At 55.7% G+C, this 15,985-nt stretch overlaps 1 protein-coding gene across 36 annotated transcripts in view; it reads right to left on the bottom strand.

Moving 5' to 3' along the window:
- Positions 1–12,104, bottom strand: part of WNK2 (WNK lysine deficient protein kinase 2) — a 141,848-nt gene extending 129,744 nt beyond the window's left edge. For 35 of the 36 annotated variants that reach the window (XM_054500448.2, XM_054500453.2, XM_054500462.2 and 32 more), the window contains exons 1-2: positions 11,858–12,096; positions 10,633–11,315 (exon numbers count right to left, since the gene is read on the bottom strand). In XM_054500448.2, coding sequence (XP_054356423.1) covers positions 10,633–11,313 — 681 coding nt within the window. In that variant the 5' untranslated portion in view covers positions 11,314–11,315; positions 11,858–12,096. Of the gene's footprint in view, positions 1–10,632; positions 11,316–11,857 lie in introns of all 36 variants that reach the window. The other variant, XM_054500444.2, reaches the window with a different exon arrangement.
- Positions 12,105–15,985: the final 3,881 nt, after the last annotated feature.

The following is a 15,985-nucleotide window of genomic DNA, read 5'->3' as shown; positions in this document are numbered from 1 at the left end:
GAATTGTCCCATCTCCCCCACTGGAGAGCAAGCACACACAGTGCCCAGAAAGCAGGGGTGAGGGGCGGACTGGGGAGAGGGAATACCAGAGGGAGCCCGTGACCCTCCACTAACAGTCAGCCTGTTACGCCCCTCCCCAGAGCCAGTCCTGGCTTATAAGATAACTGTAAAATGAAAGAAAAAAAAGAGGCGGCCCAACACCTTCCCCCTCGCACTCTTCAAGAGCTTCACAACACAGTGGGCATCGTAAAGGCTCTGAGAAGTTCCTCAACAGCAACGCCTGTCTGACCCACCACTCCCCAAACACATCTAGTGACAGCACCCCTTCTGCAGCCACCCTCAACAAAGGGTTCAAAATAGCACCAAGACCAGGAACAAACCTCAGAACCATGGCCTCTTGCAAAACAATAGCTTTAAAGACACTCCAGAGACAGATTCTAGAAGTCATGACACCCTGAACTGCAGCTGTATTTTTAAATGATATACATGTGTAAACAAGACCTAGAAGGTCCTATTCAAAAATAAAAGCAGTTGTGTTCACTTGGTTGGATTATGGGTGATATTTTTTTCAGCAACATCTTTTTTTTTTTTTCTTTTTTTGAGACAAAGTCTTACTCTGTCGCCCAGGCTGGAGTGCAGTGGCGCAATCTTGGCTCACTGCAACCTCCATCTCCTGGGTTCAAGCAATTCTAATGCCTCAGCCTCCCAAGTAGCTGGGATTACAGGCGCCCGCCACCACCCCCAGCTAATTTTTGTATTTTTAGTAGAGACAGGGTTTCGCCATGTTGGCCAGGCTGGTCTCAAACTCCTGACCTCAGGTGATCCACCTGCCTCAGCCTCCCAAAGTGCTGGGATTACAGGCGTAAGCCACCGTGCCTGGCCCATTTCTGCAAACATCTTTAATGTAGCTGTTGCATTTTTAAAATTAATCAACTATTTTTAGAGACATTCTAGATTTATGGGAAAATTGAGCAAAAAGTAGAGTTCCCATACACTCCCTCACACCCACACACAGGCTCCCCTATTATTAACATCTCGCATTAGTGTGGTACACTTGTTATAACTGATGAACCAATATTGATGATTAACTAAAATCCAGCATTTACACTTGGGTTCACTCTGGGTTCTGTACATGCTATGGGTTTTGACAAATGTATAATGACATGTATTCACCAGTAAAGTATCATACAAAATAGTCTCACTGTCCCACAAATCTGCCTCTTCATCCCTCCCTTCCTCTAATCCCTGGCAACCACTGATCTTTTTTTTTTTTTTTTCTGTCTTCATGGTTTCTCGCCTTTTCCAGAATGTCATCTAGTTGGAATTCTACAATATGCAGCCTTCTCAGATTGGCTTATTTCACTTAAACGTTCATTTCTGGTTCCTCTCTGTGTTTTCATGTCTTCATAGCTCATTTCTTTTAGCACTAAATAAGATTGCATTGTCTGGATGTGCCACTGTTTGTTTATCCATTCACCTGCTGAAGGACATCTGGGTTGCTTCCAAGTTCTGGCAATTATGAATAAAGCTGCTATAAACATCCGTGTGCAGGTTTTTGTGTGGACCTAAGTTTTTAACTCCTTTGGGTAAATACCAAGGAACGCAGTTGCCGGATAGCATAGTAAGAGTGTGTTTAGTTTTATAAGAAACTACCAAAAGACCTTCCAAAATAGCTGTACCGTTTTGCAATCCTACCAGTAATGAATAAGAGTTCCTGTCACTCCACATCCTCACCAGTATTTGGTGTTAGTGTTCTAGATTTTGACCATTCTAGTAGGTGTGCAGTGGGAGCTCATTGTTTTAATTTGCAATTCCCTGACGACTTATGATGGGCAACATCTTTTCATATGCTTATTTGCCATCTGTGTGTCTTCCTTGGTGAGGTATCTGTTAAGCTCTTTGGCCTATTTTTTTTAGCTGATTGTTTTCTTATTGTTGAGTTTTAAGAGTTCTTTGTATATTTTGGATAACAGTCCTTAAGCAGATGGGTCATTTGCAAATATTTTCTCCCCAGCTGTGGCCTGTCTTCTCATTCTCTTGACAGTGTCTTTCACAGAACAAAAGCATTTAATTTTAATCAAGTCCAGCTTACCATTATTTTCTTTCAAGGACTGTGCCTTTGGTGTTATATCTAAAGTCACTGCCAAAGCCAGGTTTATAATTTTGGATTTTACATTTAGGCATATGGCCAATTTTATTTTTTGTGAGAGGTGTAAGGTCTGCATCTGGAATCATTTATCTGCATGTGGATGTGCAGTTGTTCCAGCGCCATTTGTTGAAAAGATGATCTTGTCTCTATTTTACTGCCTTTGCTCCTTTGTCAGAGATCAGTTGACTTTATTCATGAGGGTCTATTTCCGGGCTTGCTATTCTATTCCATTGATCAACTCATCTGTTCTTTTACCAATACTGCACCGCCTTGACCACTTTTCTTTCGTTCTTTTTAAAAAATGTTAATATAATTTAATGAGAGCCAATTTAAATTAGAAGTCGTAATCAAGTATTCTGGGAAATGCTTAGAATTCAATGCTCCAGGGAAGAGAATTGGAAGTGAAAACTCTCAGAAGCAGGAAAACTTGCAGACAGTGTTCAGGTTGCCAACCTCCAGCGTCCCCGCTCAGGCCTCTCCTCCCAGCTGGGATTCCCCAAAACACAGCCCTGAATTGTCTATGGTCAGAGGCAGATCCTAGCTTGCTTTTCAAAAATCCCAGCTGCTGCCGTTCACACCCTTTTCCTTATCTACAGCTCAAGCACTAAGGCAACAGTGGCACGGGTGCCCACAGCTCCTGGGCGGAGACACAGGCAGCCTCGGGAACCAGCCTCCACCTGCTGGCTCGGCTTGCTCTCCACATCTCTGCTGGAGACAACTGTTTATTTTGCAGGGGGAGCAAGAGGGGAGAAAAGAGGTTGACCTGAGGCCCCTGTGTGCTCAGGTGAAACACATTTCTCTCAATAGTGCCCCCAGCCATGAAGGGCAGCTAACACCATCCACACTGCACATAAGGGTAAACCGAGGCTCACAGAAACAGGCACCCTCCCATGGCCACACACTGGGAACATGGCAGGGCCCTCCTACCCCTGGGGTATTTTGTGTGCACCAGGGCAGGGCGGCCGGGACCTTTGGGGCGACGTCCTTCCTGGCTTTGAGGCTCCCAAACCCCCCTTCCCACCACAGCAGGCAGATGCTGATGCCCCATCACGGCTGCACAGCCAGGGCAGACCACAAGGGAGACCCAGACACACGGCCCAAACCTCTGCTGGGCCAGGTCAAGTTCTTCTCCATCAATGAGGTGACCTAAAGCTCCGTGCCATCACCTTGGGTGTCTTCCAGCTGCAGCCTGAAGCCAGACCCAAGCCACAGGCCCTGAGAGACACCTACAAGATGACTATGGGCATAGAAGGGCTGCAGCTCCCAGCTGTCCTGGAAGGTGAGGGGCAAGTCCAGCCAGCCCAGGACCACTGGCCAGCTCCACCCAGACCGTGGATTCATGGTGGCCAGCAGGGCCCAGGGGTGGGAAGAAGGGTAACTCCCAAGGGAAGGGACAGTTGTCTTTAAGGTGCAGCACAGTTCCCAATTTTGTCTTAGCACCTAAAACTCGGAATCTGCTGCCCATTGTATGAATCATGTTTTGAAACAGTTCTGGCATCCTGGAGCACCCTCCTGTCCTGGGCAGCCCCTCTGGGCAGGGTGAGGAGCCCTGCGCTCCTGGGGTGCCTACCCAGGCTCCCAAGTCAGGATCAGCCTGGGAGATCCCACTCCACCCGAGGACCACCCTTGGCCACCTACAAAGCACTCAGATTAAGCATGTCCCAAGCCAAGGCCTGCCCTTCCCCTAAATCCACATTTCCCCCTCCCCCTCAGAGGACAGCAGCCACATCCTGCCAGGCCCAAAGCTGCTTGCCACCATGATTCCTACCTTCTCTTTTTTTTTTTTTTTTCTTGAGACGGAGTCTCGCTCTGTCGCCAGGCTGGAGTGCAGTGGCGCGATCTCGGCTCACTCAACCTCCGCCTCCCAGGTTCAAGCGATTCTCCTGCCTCAGCCTCCCGAGTAGCTGGGACTACAGGTGCCTGCCACCACGCCCAGCTAATTTTTGTATTTTTAGTACAGATGGGGTTTCACCATGTTGGCCAGGATGGCCTCAATCTCTTGACCTCGTGATCCGCCCACCTCGGCCTCCCAAAGTGCTGGGATTACAGGCATGAGCCACCATGCCCGGCCTTTTTTTTTTTTTTTTGAGACGGAGTCTTGCTCTGTCGCCAGGCTGGAGGACAGTGGCACGATCTCAGCTCACTGCAACCTGTCTCCTGGGTTCAAGCGATTCTCCTGCCTCAGCCCCCCCAAGTAGCTGGGATTACAGGTGCCCACCACCATACTTGGGTAATTTTTTTGTATTTTTATTAGAGACGGGGTTTCACCATGTTGGCCAGGCTGGTTTCGAACTCTTGATCTCAAGTGATCCACCCGTCTCAAACTAAGTGCTGGGATTACAGGCATGAGTCACCATGCCTGGACGATTCCTACCTTCTCTGCCTTCAGATCTGATGTAAATCCTGTGCTCTCCACCTTTAAATGCACCCAGAATCTGATGCTTCTCCCCTCCCCGCCTCTATCCCACCCAGTACCAGCCCTGTAATCTCTCACCTAGACAGTGGCAGTCACCTCCCTACTGGTCCCCTGGCTCTACCCTCATCCCCAACTGTCCCCAAGGTGGCCAGAGAGATCCTGTCAAAACCTCACTCCACTTCCGCCCCTCCTCCAGCCTCGCTCAGAACTCCCCAACCTGCCCAATACATTTCCAGGTCTCACAGGCTCTGTCTCCCAGGGCGGTGACCTGTCCTGCTAACTATGGTAGCCCCAGGTCTAGAACCAGGACACACGGTCAACAAATGCTCACTGAGTCAACATACACACAAGCCTGCACTGTTAAGACCCAGGTACAGGCCTCTGGAACCTTCAGGAACATCCACTCCCTCCCCTACTCTTGATGCTAGCTGTCCATCAACAAAGCTTTACGCGACCTCAGAGTAAGCCCCCAGCTGTCCCCAGAAATGACAGGGCAGGGTGGGGGCATGCAACTCTCAGGGCCCACGAGATCCTCCCGCTGACCTGGAGCTTGTCCTGGACTTGGTGGCCACTTGCTTCCCAGAGCCTGACACAGTCATGGCACTGCCACCAAGTCTAGGTCCTTGCAGTCCAATCCAATCCAGTCCTCCGCGGGGATCTCCAGCACAGGCCCCATCTTGCACCTCCTTGGCTTCTTCCAGCCCTGATGTGTCCCGGCCCCTTTGTCTTCCTTGCTGTAAGCTGGTCTATAGGCTGTCCCCATCTGGGTCTGTCTGGTGTCCCAGTGGCCACCTCTAGGTCACCTGGGTCTGTTGTATCCTCTGGAAAAGCAGCTGCCTAGAGGAGGGCCCAAGATCAAGCCTGGAGACGTGGGTGACCCGTGAAGCAGCCAGGGCACGTGTGGACATTTGCGTCCACGTTTAATGTGAGGAAAAATAAGAACACTGACCCTCAGCTGCCCCGGCCACATCCCTGCTCCGCAGGGCCTGTGGACACAAATGCAAAGGCAGGATGTTTCTGCTGCGGGAGGGCGTGTCCAGCTGCCCTGGCAGACCTCCTAACATGCTGACGAGGAATGAGAAAACACCAGCTTTGGCAATGGAAAATCAAATCATTTGCAATGGCAAATGGCATGTGGGGGCTGGCCCTCCACACATCTGAGCCAGTGCTGGGGTCCTCCCTCTGGGGCTCAGAAAGCAGCACAGGTACGCTTGAGTCCCATGGTGGCCTGGTCCTGATTCAGCTCAGCCAGGCGCCCACAAGGCACCACTGAGCCACAGGAGCACCTGCTTCTAGCAGAAAACAAGCTGTGGTGCCTGAGCCTCAATGTGTCCCCCATGATGGTGACCTACACAGGCTGCTGTCTGTCATCGCTGCTGACACACACCTCGCCACCACCACTCGGGGGGCAGAAGCACCGAGAGCTTGGCACCCACATTTCTGCCCCAGTGGGAGGGAGGGAAAGTCCGTCTGCACAGGCCTTTCAGGCAGCTAGCGCCAGCCTTTTTTGCCAACTAAACCAAAACCACGGTCAGCATGGTGCAGAAAACATCTCACCCAGGAAAACAAATTCAGTGCTGGCATCCAACTGATTTCAAATTACAACTCTCCCAATAAAATTAAGCACTTCAGAGAATTTTTAAAAGGGGTGACCACCAGCCAAATCGGGTCAAGCCTTCTGATTGTCTTGCCCCAGTGAGTGAGTGCCATGCGCCTCCTCTGTGCCCGGCACTGGCTCGCCCCCTCGTCTCCTCTTCTCCCCATGTCAGTTGGGTCAGGGCTAAAAGCAGGTGAGACTGGCAGCCAGGCCTCCAACGAGAGGCCATCGGAGCAAAGCACGCAGGCTCTCCAGTCCCCCAAACCCTGGCCTGAGGCTGCGTGGCCCATGACATTGCAGAGCGCCTGCCTAGAAAGGTGATAAGGATCCCACCTGCAGGGGACGACGGGCCAGCTCAGCACTGGCACTGGCGGAGCTGCCAGAGGCTGGGAGAGAGGCTGTCGGGTGGCTGGGCTGTCCTTGGAGGATGGTGGGGGGACCACCCACTTGGCACAGGCCATACTCAGCGAGTCTCCACCAGCATCATCCACTCCCAGACCCAGGAAGATGGACAGGACACTGAGACACCCGGCTGGGGCAGGACACATCGTTCCTTGAGCCCTGCCCCCTCTGGGCAGCACCAAGCAGCAGCAAGACCTACTTTGTAACTTTCTGGAACTAGAAGCAGCACCCCCACCCTTAGTCCTCTTTAGGACTCCACCGTTCTCCCAGGGCCCAGCAAGTGCTCTGAGCTGAGGATCAAGGAATACACGTCTCCATGAAGTAGAAAGACCCCCATGCTGGGTGCAGGCCCCAGCACCATCTTGGGAAACTCAGGTTCCAGCCCTGCCACAGCAGCTCAGAGGCAGTGGCACTGAGATCCTAAGATCCTGTGTCCCCTAAAGTAGGGAGATGCTGACAGGGAGGCGTCAGTGTTGTTAAAGGGGGTGAAAACCAAGCTTACTCCAGGTCCCCAAGGGAGACACAGCAGAAACAGGAAGGTCCGGGAAAGGCAAACAGGCTGCCTCCCTGGGTCTGAGTTGGCTATGTTTTCTCAACCTGGGGACCTATGGCCAGCTCAAAGGTGGCAGCAAGTGAGAGCGGGAGCCCTGAGCCACATGGAACAGTGTTGGTCCAGCAACCTGGGTAGCCAAGAAGGGCGAGGAAGTCACAAAAGCTCAACACCAAAAGGAGGAGGGAACAAGATTGTGCTGACCCAACAGAAGGTGGCAGAACAAGGGGTGGCCACAGCACCACACCAGGCACCTCCCCGTTGCTGTACTGTGGCCTCACCACCCCCTAGAGGAGGGTCTTGTAGAAGGTCAGGCCAGTGACCCAGATCAGCATCCCCAGGGCAGCTGGGCCAGCTATGGCAGTAGCAGACGCTCCCAGAGCCGACACGGAGCCCTAGGCTACCCCGCACCCTGTCTGACAGTACAGGGGTCTGTGGGGGTACCAGGGCTGGCCAAAGATGACCACAGGAACACAGGACATGTGGGCAAGGAGGAAGGCGGTGGGATTCTGGTGTTTTACTTCCTTCTTTGTTACTGTAATGTGTTCTGCTGCCAAGAATAAAAGTTTATTCAAGAGAAGAATGACAGGGAGGTATTTTAAAATGGCTTCCCCCACAAAAAACAGTGCAGGTTCCAGCTTTGCACATCTGGAGAATTCAGAAGGTGAAACACCTCACTGCCCTTCGATGTGAGATAAATAAATATTACCCTCTCTACAGAGTTCTTTCAATGCTAATTTATCAAAGGAAATCAGATGTCCTCTAAGCCAGGCTTACTAGGTCCACATGAAGGCGTTTCTCTCATCTGGCAGGGAACCCTGAAAAACACAAGTGAGCCCCACTGGCGCCTCTCAGTTCTCCAGGGAGGCCCCCCAGCCTGTGGAGGGCAGGAAGGGGAACAGAGCCCAAGCACCTGGACAGACTGCAGGTGCTGCAGGAGTAGGGGAAGAAAGGGATAGAGGCCAAGAGCAATTCCAAGAAGGGCTCCTGGCTGAAGGCAACATCCCCCTAGACCCTCCCTCCACTGTGTAAAGCATGACTCCCAGGAACCCTCCCCATGCCCAGAATGCTAGGGGTCATGTGCAGGATGGCATCTCCACACTGTGGACTAAGACAGCCCCTCCCGACACAAATCCAAAACACCTAGAGAAGGAGCGCCCACCTGTCACCCTTCCCTGCTCAGTGAGACCTGACCCCACATCCCACCCAGGAGCACACTCCCCTCGCAGAGTCCAACGCCCCTCCCACAGCCCCTCATCTCCCTGCAGCCCTACACCCCACCCTCTTCCGTTCCACACGCCCACCAGCCCCTGGCCCATACCCAGGACATCACACAGGCAGCCCCATCAGTCCTTCCAACAGCTCTGCACAAAGTCAGCCTACACCACTCTACACACAGGCAGAGGCCCTCCTCCCCTGATCCCACAATACCCTGCCATCTCCTCACTGCTGACCTTGGGGGTTGTTCCCCTCAGTCTTCACAGTTTGTGATGAGGAGACTTCCAGCACAGCCCCAACACACACCAAGTTCTCAGCAAAGGGGGCTATTCTAAGCGGGCCCAGACTCCCTCTCATGGAAAACCCTCTCAGATCAGCACAGAGGGAGCTGATCCCAAATGACACACATCGACTAGGGACAAATGTTGGAGGTACTTCTTTTGGGGGAGATGCGGGGAAACCACCAGTTTGGGGCACCAGTAACATCCTGGCAAGGAACATCAACATATAGATAAGAAGCACATAGACCAGAAGCACCTCTAGGTTGCTGTTCCCATCTAGAGTCAAGGAGCAAGAGACCCCTGGACAGAGGCCAGGCTCCACCCCATGCCTGCAGGGGACAGACCCAGAGAAAGAACCACCTGCCTTTCCTTAAAGGGAATGGGAACTAACAAGCTCCAAGAGTCACATGCGCCTGCGATGCCTCAGCCAGATCAGCAGGCTCTGGCTGCCGAGGTCTAACTCAAATCCAGCCTACTGCAGCACCCCTGTTCCATCCACCACCCTGCAGAGGCAGCCCTGGGAGGCAGCACCTGAGGGTGCTCGGGTCGGAAGGGCAAGAGCAGGAAGACTGCTCGCCAAAATCAAGAGTCATCTCCCCTTTCAGGCCCTCTCTTCTCTCTGCTTTCCCTTGCAGCAGGAATGCCCAGCGCACCCTAGGACCCCCAGATCACAGCCCCCTGCCCCACCCACTGTCTTTCCTGTACCATCGGAACCTACAGGACCATGAGGGAGGGGAGCTGTTCAGTCCCTCCTAAGGACCTCACACAATGCCACTGACCCCTAACTTGAAAAGCCACATCTCCAAGGCAGAACCAAGGGGTGGTGGAGAGGCAGGTCTCTGGAGCTCTTTGTCTTGGGAGAAAGGCTGACGACAGGTCGACACCCACCGAATTATCCAGGCTTGCACACACACGCAGGCCACCCTGTCGGGGCCGGAGGATATAGCAATTGAATCCCATTTCTGAGCCAAAAATGCAAGAGTCCTGCAGTGTGGCCAGCGGCCCTAGAACACAGCTTACCCCAGCTTGCCCCAGCCCCGTTTCAGGCCTGGACTGGACAGCCAGCTAACTTTACAGGCCAATAGAGCACACTTACACCTCCAGCCGGCACTCTCCCAGACTGGCTCATGCCTGACAGCTGCCCACCTCCAAGGAGGGAGGCCTGTAAACACACCCTGGACAGGCATGGCCTCTGCTTCCAAGGCTGGCCCAGGACAGCTAGGGTGGCTGTTTATATAATCTTGCAGGGCTGGGGCTGACACCACGGTGATGGCAGGATTATGAAAAATGCATGCCCAGAGCCTCTGCAGCCAAGAAAAACCCCCACCCGCATTCTGCATGACTCGGTTTTAAGACCTCTCACACGTCCATTTTGTGAACAAATGGAGCTCTCAGAGCAGCAGAGGCGACTAACCACACTTCCAGGCCTTGCCCAGCTGGCCCCAGAGCTCTACCAGGCACCACCTCTGGGTCACAGGCCCCTGGGTCAGAAGAAGTCTCTGCAGGTATCCCTGCTGGGGCAGCCACAGCTTGCTGGACACAGGAAAGTACTAATTTATGGGCAGCTCAGAGCCCCCAAAACACTCTGACTGCACACAGCGGGCCTTGAAGCCTCCACACTGTTTTGCAAAGACACAACAGTCCAGATTCCCTGGGTCATTAAAGTAGGTCATCAGGGCCGGAGAAGCAGCAGCCTAAGAGACACAGCCTCCGAGGCCCACTCTCCAGGGCCCTCTCTACGCCCACAGCGTGCACACTTACACCAAACGCACAACAGAGGCCTGCCCTCGCCACCAGCTGACTCACAAACCGCAACCTGCGCACGGACACAGCCGGGCCCCACATGCCGTCCGCACACCTGGTACGCATCCTGCCGGCCACCCACACACAGGGTGACACACATGGAGCCCCGCCGCCCCCAGGGCTTCTTGAGGCCAGGCACAGGAGCAAGGACGGGCCCAAGGACGCACTCGCCGACAGACCCTGCGGAAAGCCCCCTGTGGGCTGGGGCACCCTCACCTGCAGCTCACACCAGGCCACCTCCACCCAGGTCTCCGTGTCCAGCCCCTTGTAGACCGTCTTGAAGGAACCGCGGCCCAGCTCGATGTCGAACTTGAGGAAGCGGCCGTCCAGAGAGGTGGCCACGGCCTTGAGGTCGTCTTCGTCGTCCTCCTCCTCTTCGGGCTCGTCCCGGCGTGTGCGCCCGGGCTCAGGCTTCGCCTCGGCCGCCCCCTCATCCTCCTTCCTCACGGTCGCCGCCGCCTCCTCCCTGGGGCCGCCGTCGGGGGCAGGCGCGGTTTCGACAGCGGCTGCGATGGGGTCCGGGCCGGGCTCCTGCGCGCCCACGGGCTCGGGGCCGGCGTCCGCGGGGGTTCCGGGGGCTCCCGGCTGCGCTACCGGCGCTGCGGGCGCGGGGGCGGCTGGGCGTCCGCGGGCGCGCTCCGCGATGAGGCGGCGCGTCTTGCAGAGCAGAAGCACCCGGCGCTGCAGGGGCTGCGGGGGCTGCGGGCCCGGCGCCTCGGCTGCCTCCAAGCCCGGCGGCTCCTCCTGGTCCGACTCTACCACGCTGCGCCGCAGGAAGCGCTGGGGCCCCGGCCGCGCCGCCTTCGCCCGAGGCTCCGCCATGCCCGCGGGCCCCGCGCCGCGCCCGGGCTCCATCAGCGTGCCGGGGGCGTCTCGGCGGCCGCCATCGCTGTCCATCTCTGTGGGCCAAGGACACACAGGCCCGCGTGAGCGCCGGCCCTGCCGCACCTGCCCAGGCCGCGGGATGAGACAGCGCCGCCCCGAGCCCGCGCCCTGCCCAGCCCCGGCCGCGGAGAGAGCCTGGGGGGGCCGTCTCTGGGGGCCCTGGGAAAGGGGGGCTGCCGATGGGACCAGAGGCTCGGGTTGAGGAGGAGGGGTCCGTGTCCTGCTCAGCCCCAGGCTGCGGAGAGGGACGGGCCTGTGGTGTCCCTGGAACCCTGGGAGAAAGGACCTGCTAGGGTGTCCCTGAGGGCCCCGGAGGCCGGCAGAGGGATCTCGCGCCCTGCCCAGCCCTGGCCCGGGAGGGTCCTGCTAGGCTGTCCCGGAGGCAGCTGTAAAGGGGATAGGGAAGCCCGGGGGTGGGAGGAAGTCACTGGCCCGGCGGCGGCTCCACAAAGGACCAGGGCCCGGGGCGCGGAAGGGGCGCGCGGGGAGGGGGCTGCAGCGCCGCGGCGCGCACACAAAGGCGGCGAGCGGCGTTGGGGGGAGGCTCGGCACTCACAGGGCGAGCGGACGCCGTCCATGCCCGCGGCCCGGCGGCCAGGGCGTGCGAGGCGGGCGAGATCACGCTTCGAGGCCGGGATCCGAGTTCCGGGCGAGCTCCGCGCTGGGGTGGGGGCCGTGGCGCCGTTCCGGCTCCTGCGCGCTGCTCTCTCGGGCCAGGCCACTGCGGGGCCGCGCTCCCGCGTGCTCCTGCCGGCTTCGCGCGGCTCCGCTCCCGCACCGGCTCCGACCCGGCGCGCGGGGAGGGCGGGGCTATGTTCGCCCCGCCCCGGACCGGCGCAGGGGGCTGGGCCTGGCACGCCCACCTGGCTGAGGACGGGCTGGCGGACTGGCGGGCGCGCGCGGCCACCTGCGGGCCGGCTACCTGGGCTCCCACCCGCGGCTCTTTGCTCGAGGTAGCGCTCCTGTCCTCTGAAGTTCTTTGGAACGCTCCGCAGGGCTGTCAGCTGTCAGGGCTGTCAGGAACAAACCCCGTTTGTTCCTGAGAGGAGGCAGCAGGTTCAACGCCTCAGCACGCCGCAGCCCGGCGCGCCAGACCTCAAGGCGCTGTGCCAGGACAGAATAGGCAGGCTAGGAAGAAAAGGACCAGGGGTACCGCCACCCTCGGGAGCCCAGCCTGGGGCTAAGCCTGGTGGGGGTCAGCGTGTCCTTTCCTGCCCTCACTTCACCACCAGGAACCATGAGGACCTCATCATCACCCAGGGAGGCACTGGTGATCATTGTGCCCATTTCACAGTCTAGAGCAAACTGAGGCGCCAAAGGCAGAAGTTATATGCTCTAAATCCCAGAACTTTCACGACCGAAGCTGAGCTGGAATGCCTTGGATGGGATATGGAGAGGCTTCCAGAAGCCTCTTGACCCAAAGTGTTCTTCCTTCCCACCTCTGCCAGATGCCACCTCTCCCGAGAAGTCTTCCATGATCTCTCGCTCCTTCGTCCTCTAGACCCCCACGGACAAGCCCTATCTTGGGCGTCTCTGGCCCTAATGCAGCAGGTGACCTGTGTCAGTAACCATACTGCTAAGTTCTGAGCCCTGCTCCAGGCAATGCCATGAGCTAACACCTCACCCTTACCCCAGCCTCCATGATCCTAGGTGAGGAAACTGAGGCACAAGGGAGATACCAGAGTATTCTCATCTCAGTCCCTATCCCACTGGGCTGGCACCGCCATCAGATACACATACTTCCAGAGATGAAAAGATGCTTGTGGGCCTGTTGGCCTTGGAGCCCCTGGCACAAAATAACTCGTGTGGCATAAAAGCCAGCAGAGGTGATATCTCACCTTCACAATGTGGAGGGAAGAATATGCCAAGCCAACTGTTATCCAGAGAAGCAGGACTTCCTGGAGCCCCGCTGGGCACTGGCACTGGCTGAAACTAATTTGTGAGGGGCAACAGTGAACATCCCTTCCCAGCTCTGGGTTCAGCAATGCTACCCTGTAGCCTGAAGTCAGCAATGCTGGGAGTATTTACACTATGGAAATTGGCAAACACCTCAAATCAGGACTTTTCTCCCCAGAGAGCCAGTGGTTAAATAGTGTGCTAGGTGTAGGGCTATGCATTTGGCACTTGCCTGTTATTTATATAATCTAATCTACCTTGTGAGACAGGCGTTCATTCCAGGGCTCAAGCCTGCTGGCATGAGCCCAGAGCTCACATGAGGAGGAGGCCAAACAGCAGACGCCAGCTCTGCAGGACAGAGAGGCCTGAGGGACAGGGATCTAAGTTGCATCTCCTGGGGCAGGAGTCTTCCAGGTAGAGGTCAGGGGTGAAAAAGGATCTTTTCTGTCTTCCCTTTGGAGGTTAAAGACCCCCCAACCTTGCCCCTAACCAGCTGAGTGAACTTGGGCAAGTCCTGGTCCTTCCTGAGCCTCAGTATCCGGCCCTGCAGAGTGTTCTTATCATCCTGACTTGCCCACCTTAAAAGGCTGCCAATTCCTTGTAGATTCAGTCAATCTAGGAAGGGCACCAAGTCCACAGACCTGTTCATGATGGGTGTGTTCAAGCCTATCCAAGGGAAAACCAGGAAGGAACAGAGCTAAGCGTGTTCTGAAACTAGCATGTACCTATCTGGCCTCCTCCTGCTCCCAACAGGCCACACTGGCAGTGTGTGGGCAAAATACCTGCCAGCATTGGAAAAGGTTCATCAGCACCCATGGCTGCTGCCCACCCACACTTGTACACATGCGTGGGAAAGGATGGCTACACCCACAAATCAGCAGGGAGCAGCCCAGGCTGTGGGGAGTGGGGGACAGCCTGTCCCTGAGAGAGTACTGTGTGCTCTCTGAGCCCTTAGGGGTGAATTCACGCATCTCTGCTTACACACCTCCCATGGTGGAGAGCTCATTCTCTCTGCCAACCCATGACCATTAGGGTACACAGCTAAGTCAGTAGTGGACAGGTCACAGTTTCCTCTGCAAGGAATCTCAGGCTGGGCTCAGGAGCAGCTCCTGGGATCCTGGCAGATGGAGCCTGAGGGATCCTTGGACAGACCTTGGAAGTCAGGACTTCACAGCACTGGCTATGTGCCCTTTGGCAGGTCACTGGATATCTCTGAGCTTCCACCTCCCTGCTGCTAAGACGGGGAGTGTAAATACTGTAGTCTGCTTTGCTGGGTGTCCTGAGGCTACATGATCCAGGGTCATGATGCCAGCATTTGTCTTTTGGAGATTTGTTTTTTGTTTTCTGCTTTTGTTTTTGTTTTTTGAGATGGAGTTTCACTTTGTTGCCCAGGCTGGAGTGCAGTGGCGGGATCTCAGCTCAGCTCACTGCAACCTCTGCCTCCCAGGATCAAGCAATTCTCCTGCCTCAGCCTCCTGAGTAGCTGGGATTACAGGTGCCCACCACCACGCCCAGCTAATTTTGTATTTTTAGTAGAGATGAGGTTTCACCATATTGGCCGGGCTGGTATCAGACTCCTGACCTCAAGTGATCCACCCACCTCAGCCTCCCGAAGTGCTGGGATTGCGAGACAGCATTTGTCTTCGATGTTTAGAACAGATGAGTACATTGAGGTCTTGCCCAGAGATTTTTCAACTTTAAGTAACTTTCTCAAGGCCTCAGAGTGGAGACAGTGATCTCTACCCACAGCTATCACCTTAGCTTCCACAATGCCAGGGAGCCCCTTTGGTAAAACAAGTTTCTCCCAAGTCCAGGCTATGCTCCAGCCTACCCAGCCAGTAGGCATATGCAGGCACACACCTGCTCCATGCAGATGCAGTTGCAGGAGCTGGGCCTCAGCAAGCAATAGGACCATGGTTTCAGTTTGCTCATCTGTGAGATGGGCATAATGGTCATGCTCAACAGTCTTGGCAACAGAAGGCATTCAACAAATGCTCATGAAAGAAGGGAGGAAGGGAGACGGGGCTAGCCCCACTGCGTCTGCTCACATCAGGGCCCATCGAGGGTCACTGGGTAGAAGGAAGAGCAGGGTCTAGCCATGCGCAGCTGGAGCTCAGTCCACAATTGCCCGGTGGGGCAGGTTCTGCCTCTGAGTGGAGTCAGGCAACCTATCTAGTGCTCAGGTCCAGTGTGGCCAGGCCACTTGCCTGAGTGCCCCCCGGGTCACACCATGGGGAGGATACCCTGGTAGGGGCATCAGATGGGGAGGACAGTGCTGGAAAAGCAGAGCCCAGAGAAGCCAGGCAAGTGGCTTGGGGGAATGCAGGAAGACCTGTGACCTGAGGAAGGGTGTGAGGACAGGATGAAGGCCTGACAGTGTGTGGTGGCAGGAAGGTGGCAGTAGGTGGGAGCAGGTGGGCTGTGGAAGCTCGGGCTCCTACTCCTGGAAGATGATGTCAGAGGATGGGAAGGGCATGACCAGGCTGCAGTGTCTTCCTGCCGTGGGTCATAGAGCCTCAGGACAACCAGCAGGATGGAAGCTCCCCGTGGGTAGGGCCTGAGGTAGGCAGGTCGGGTGGTACAGGATGACGCAACGCTTCTGACTCAGCTGTGATGGATGAATGGTTGAAGAACTTGTTTCCTTCCAACAGCAGGGTTCCATTAGAAATGTTCTGAAGTATGACACACAAATCAGAAAATGATCCCCAGTTTCCTAAGTCAACACTTCACTATGTAGGACTTGATTTGCGATTCTAGCGGAGAGGTGAGATTTGGGGTGACACTCAGT

This window comes from Pongo pygmaeus, chromosome 13 (genome assembly GCF_028885625.2).
Source record: "Pongo pygmaeus isolate AG05252 chromosome 13, NHGRI_mPonPyg2-v2.0_pri, whole genome shotgun sequence".
NCBI classification, from domain to species: domain Eukaryota; kingdom Metazoa; phylum Chordata; class Mammalia; order Primates; family Hominidae; genus Pongo; species Pongo pygmaeus.
Note: the sequence above shows the minus strand (reverse complement) of the source record. Positions and strands in the feature narration are given on the sequence as shown.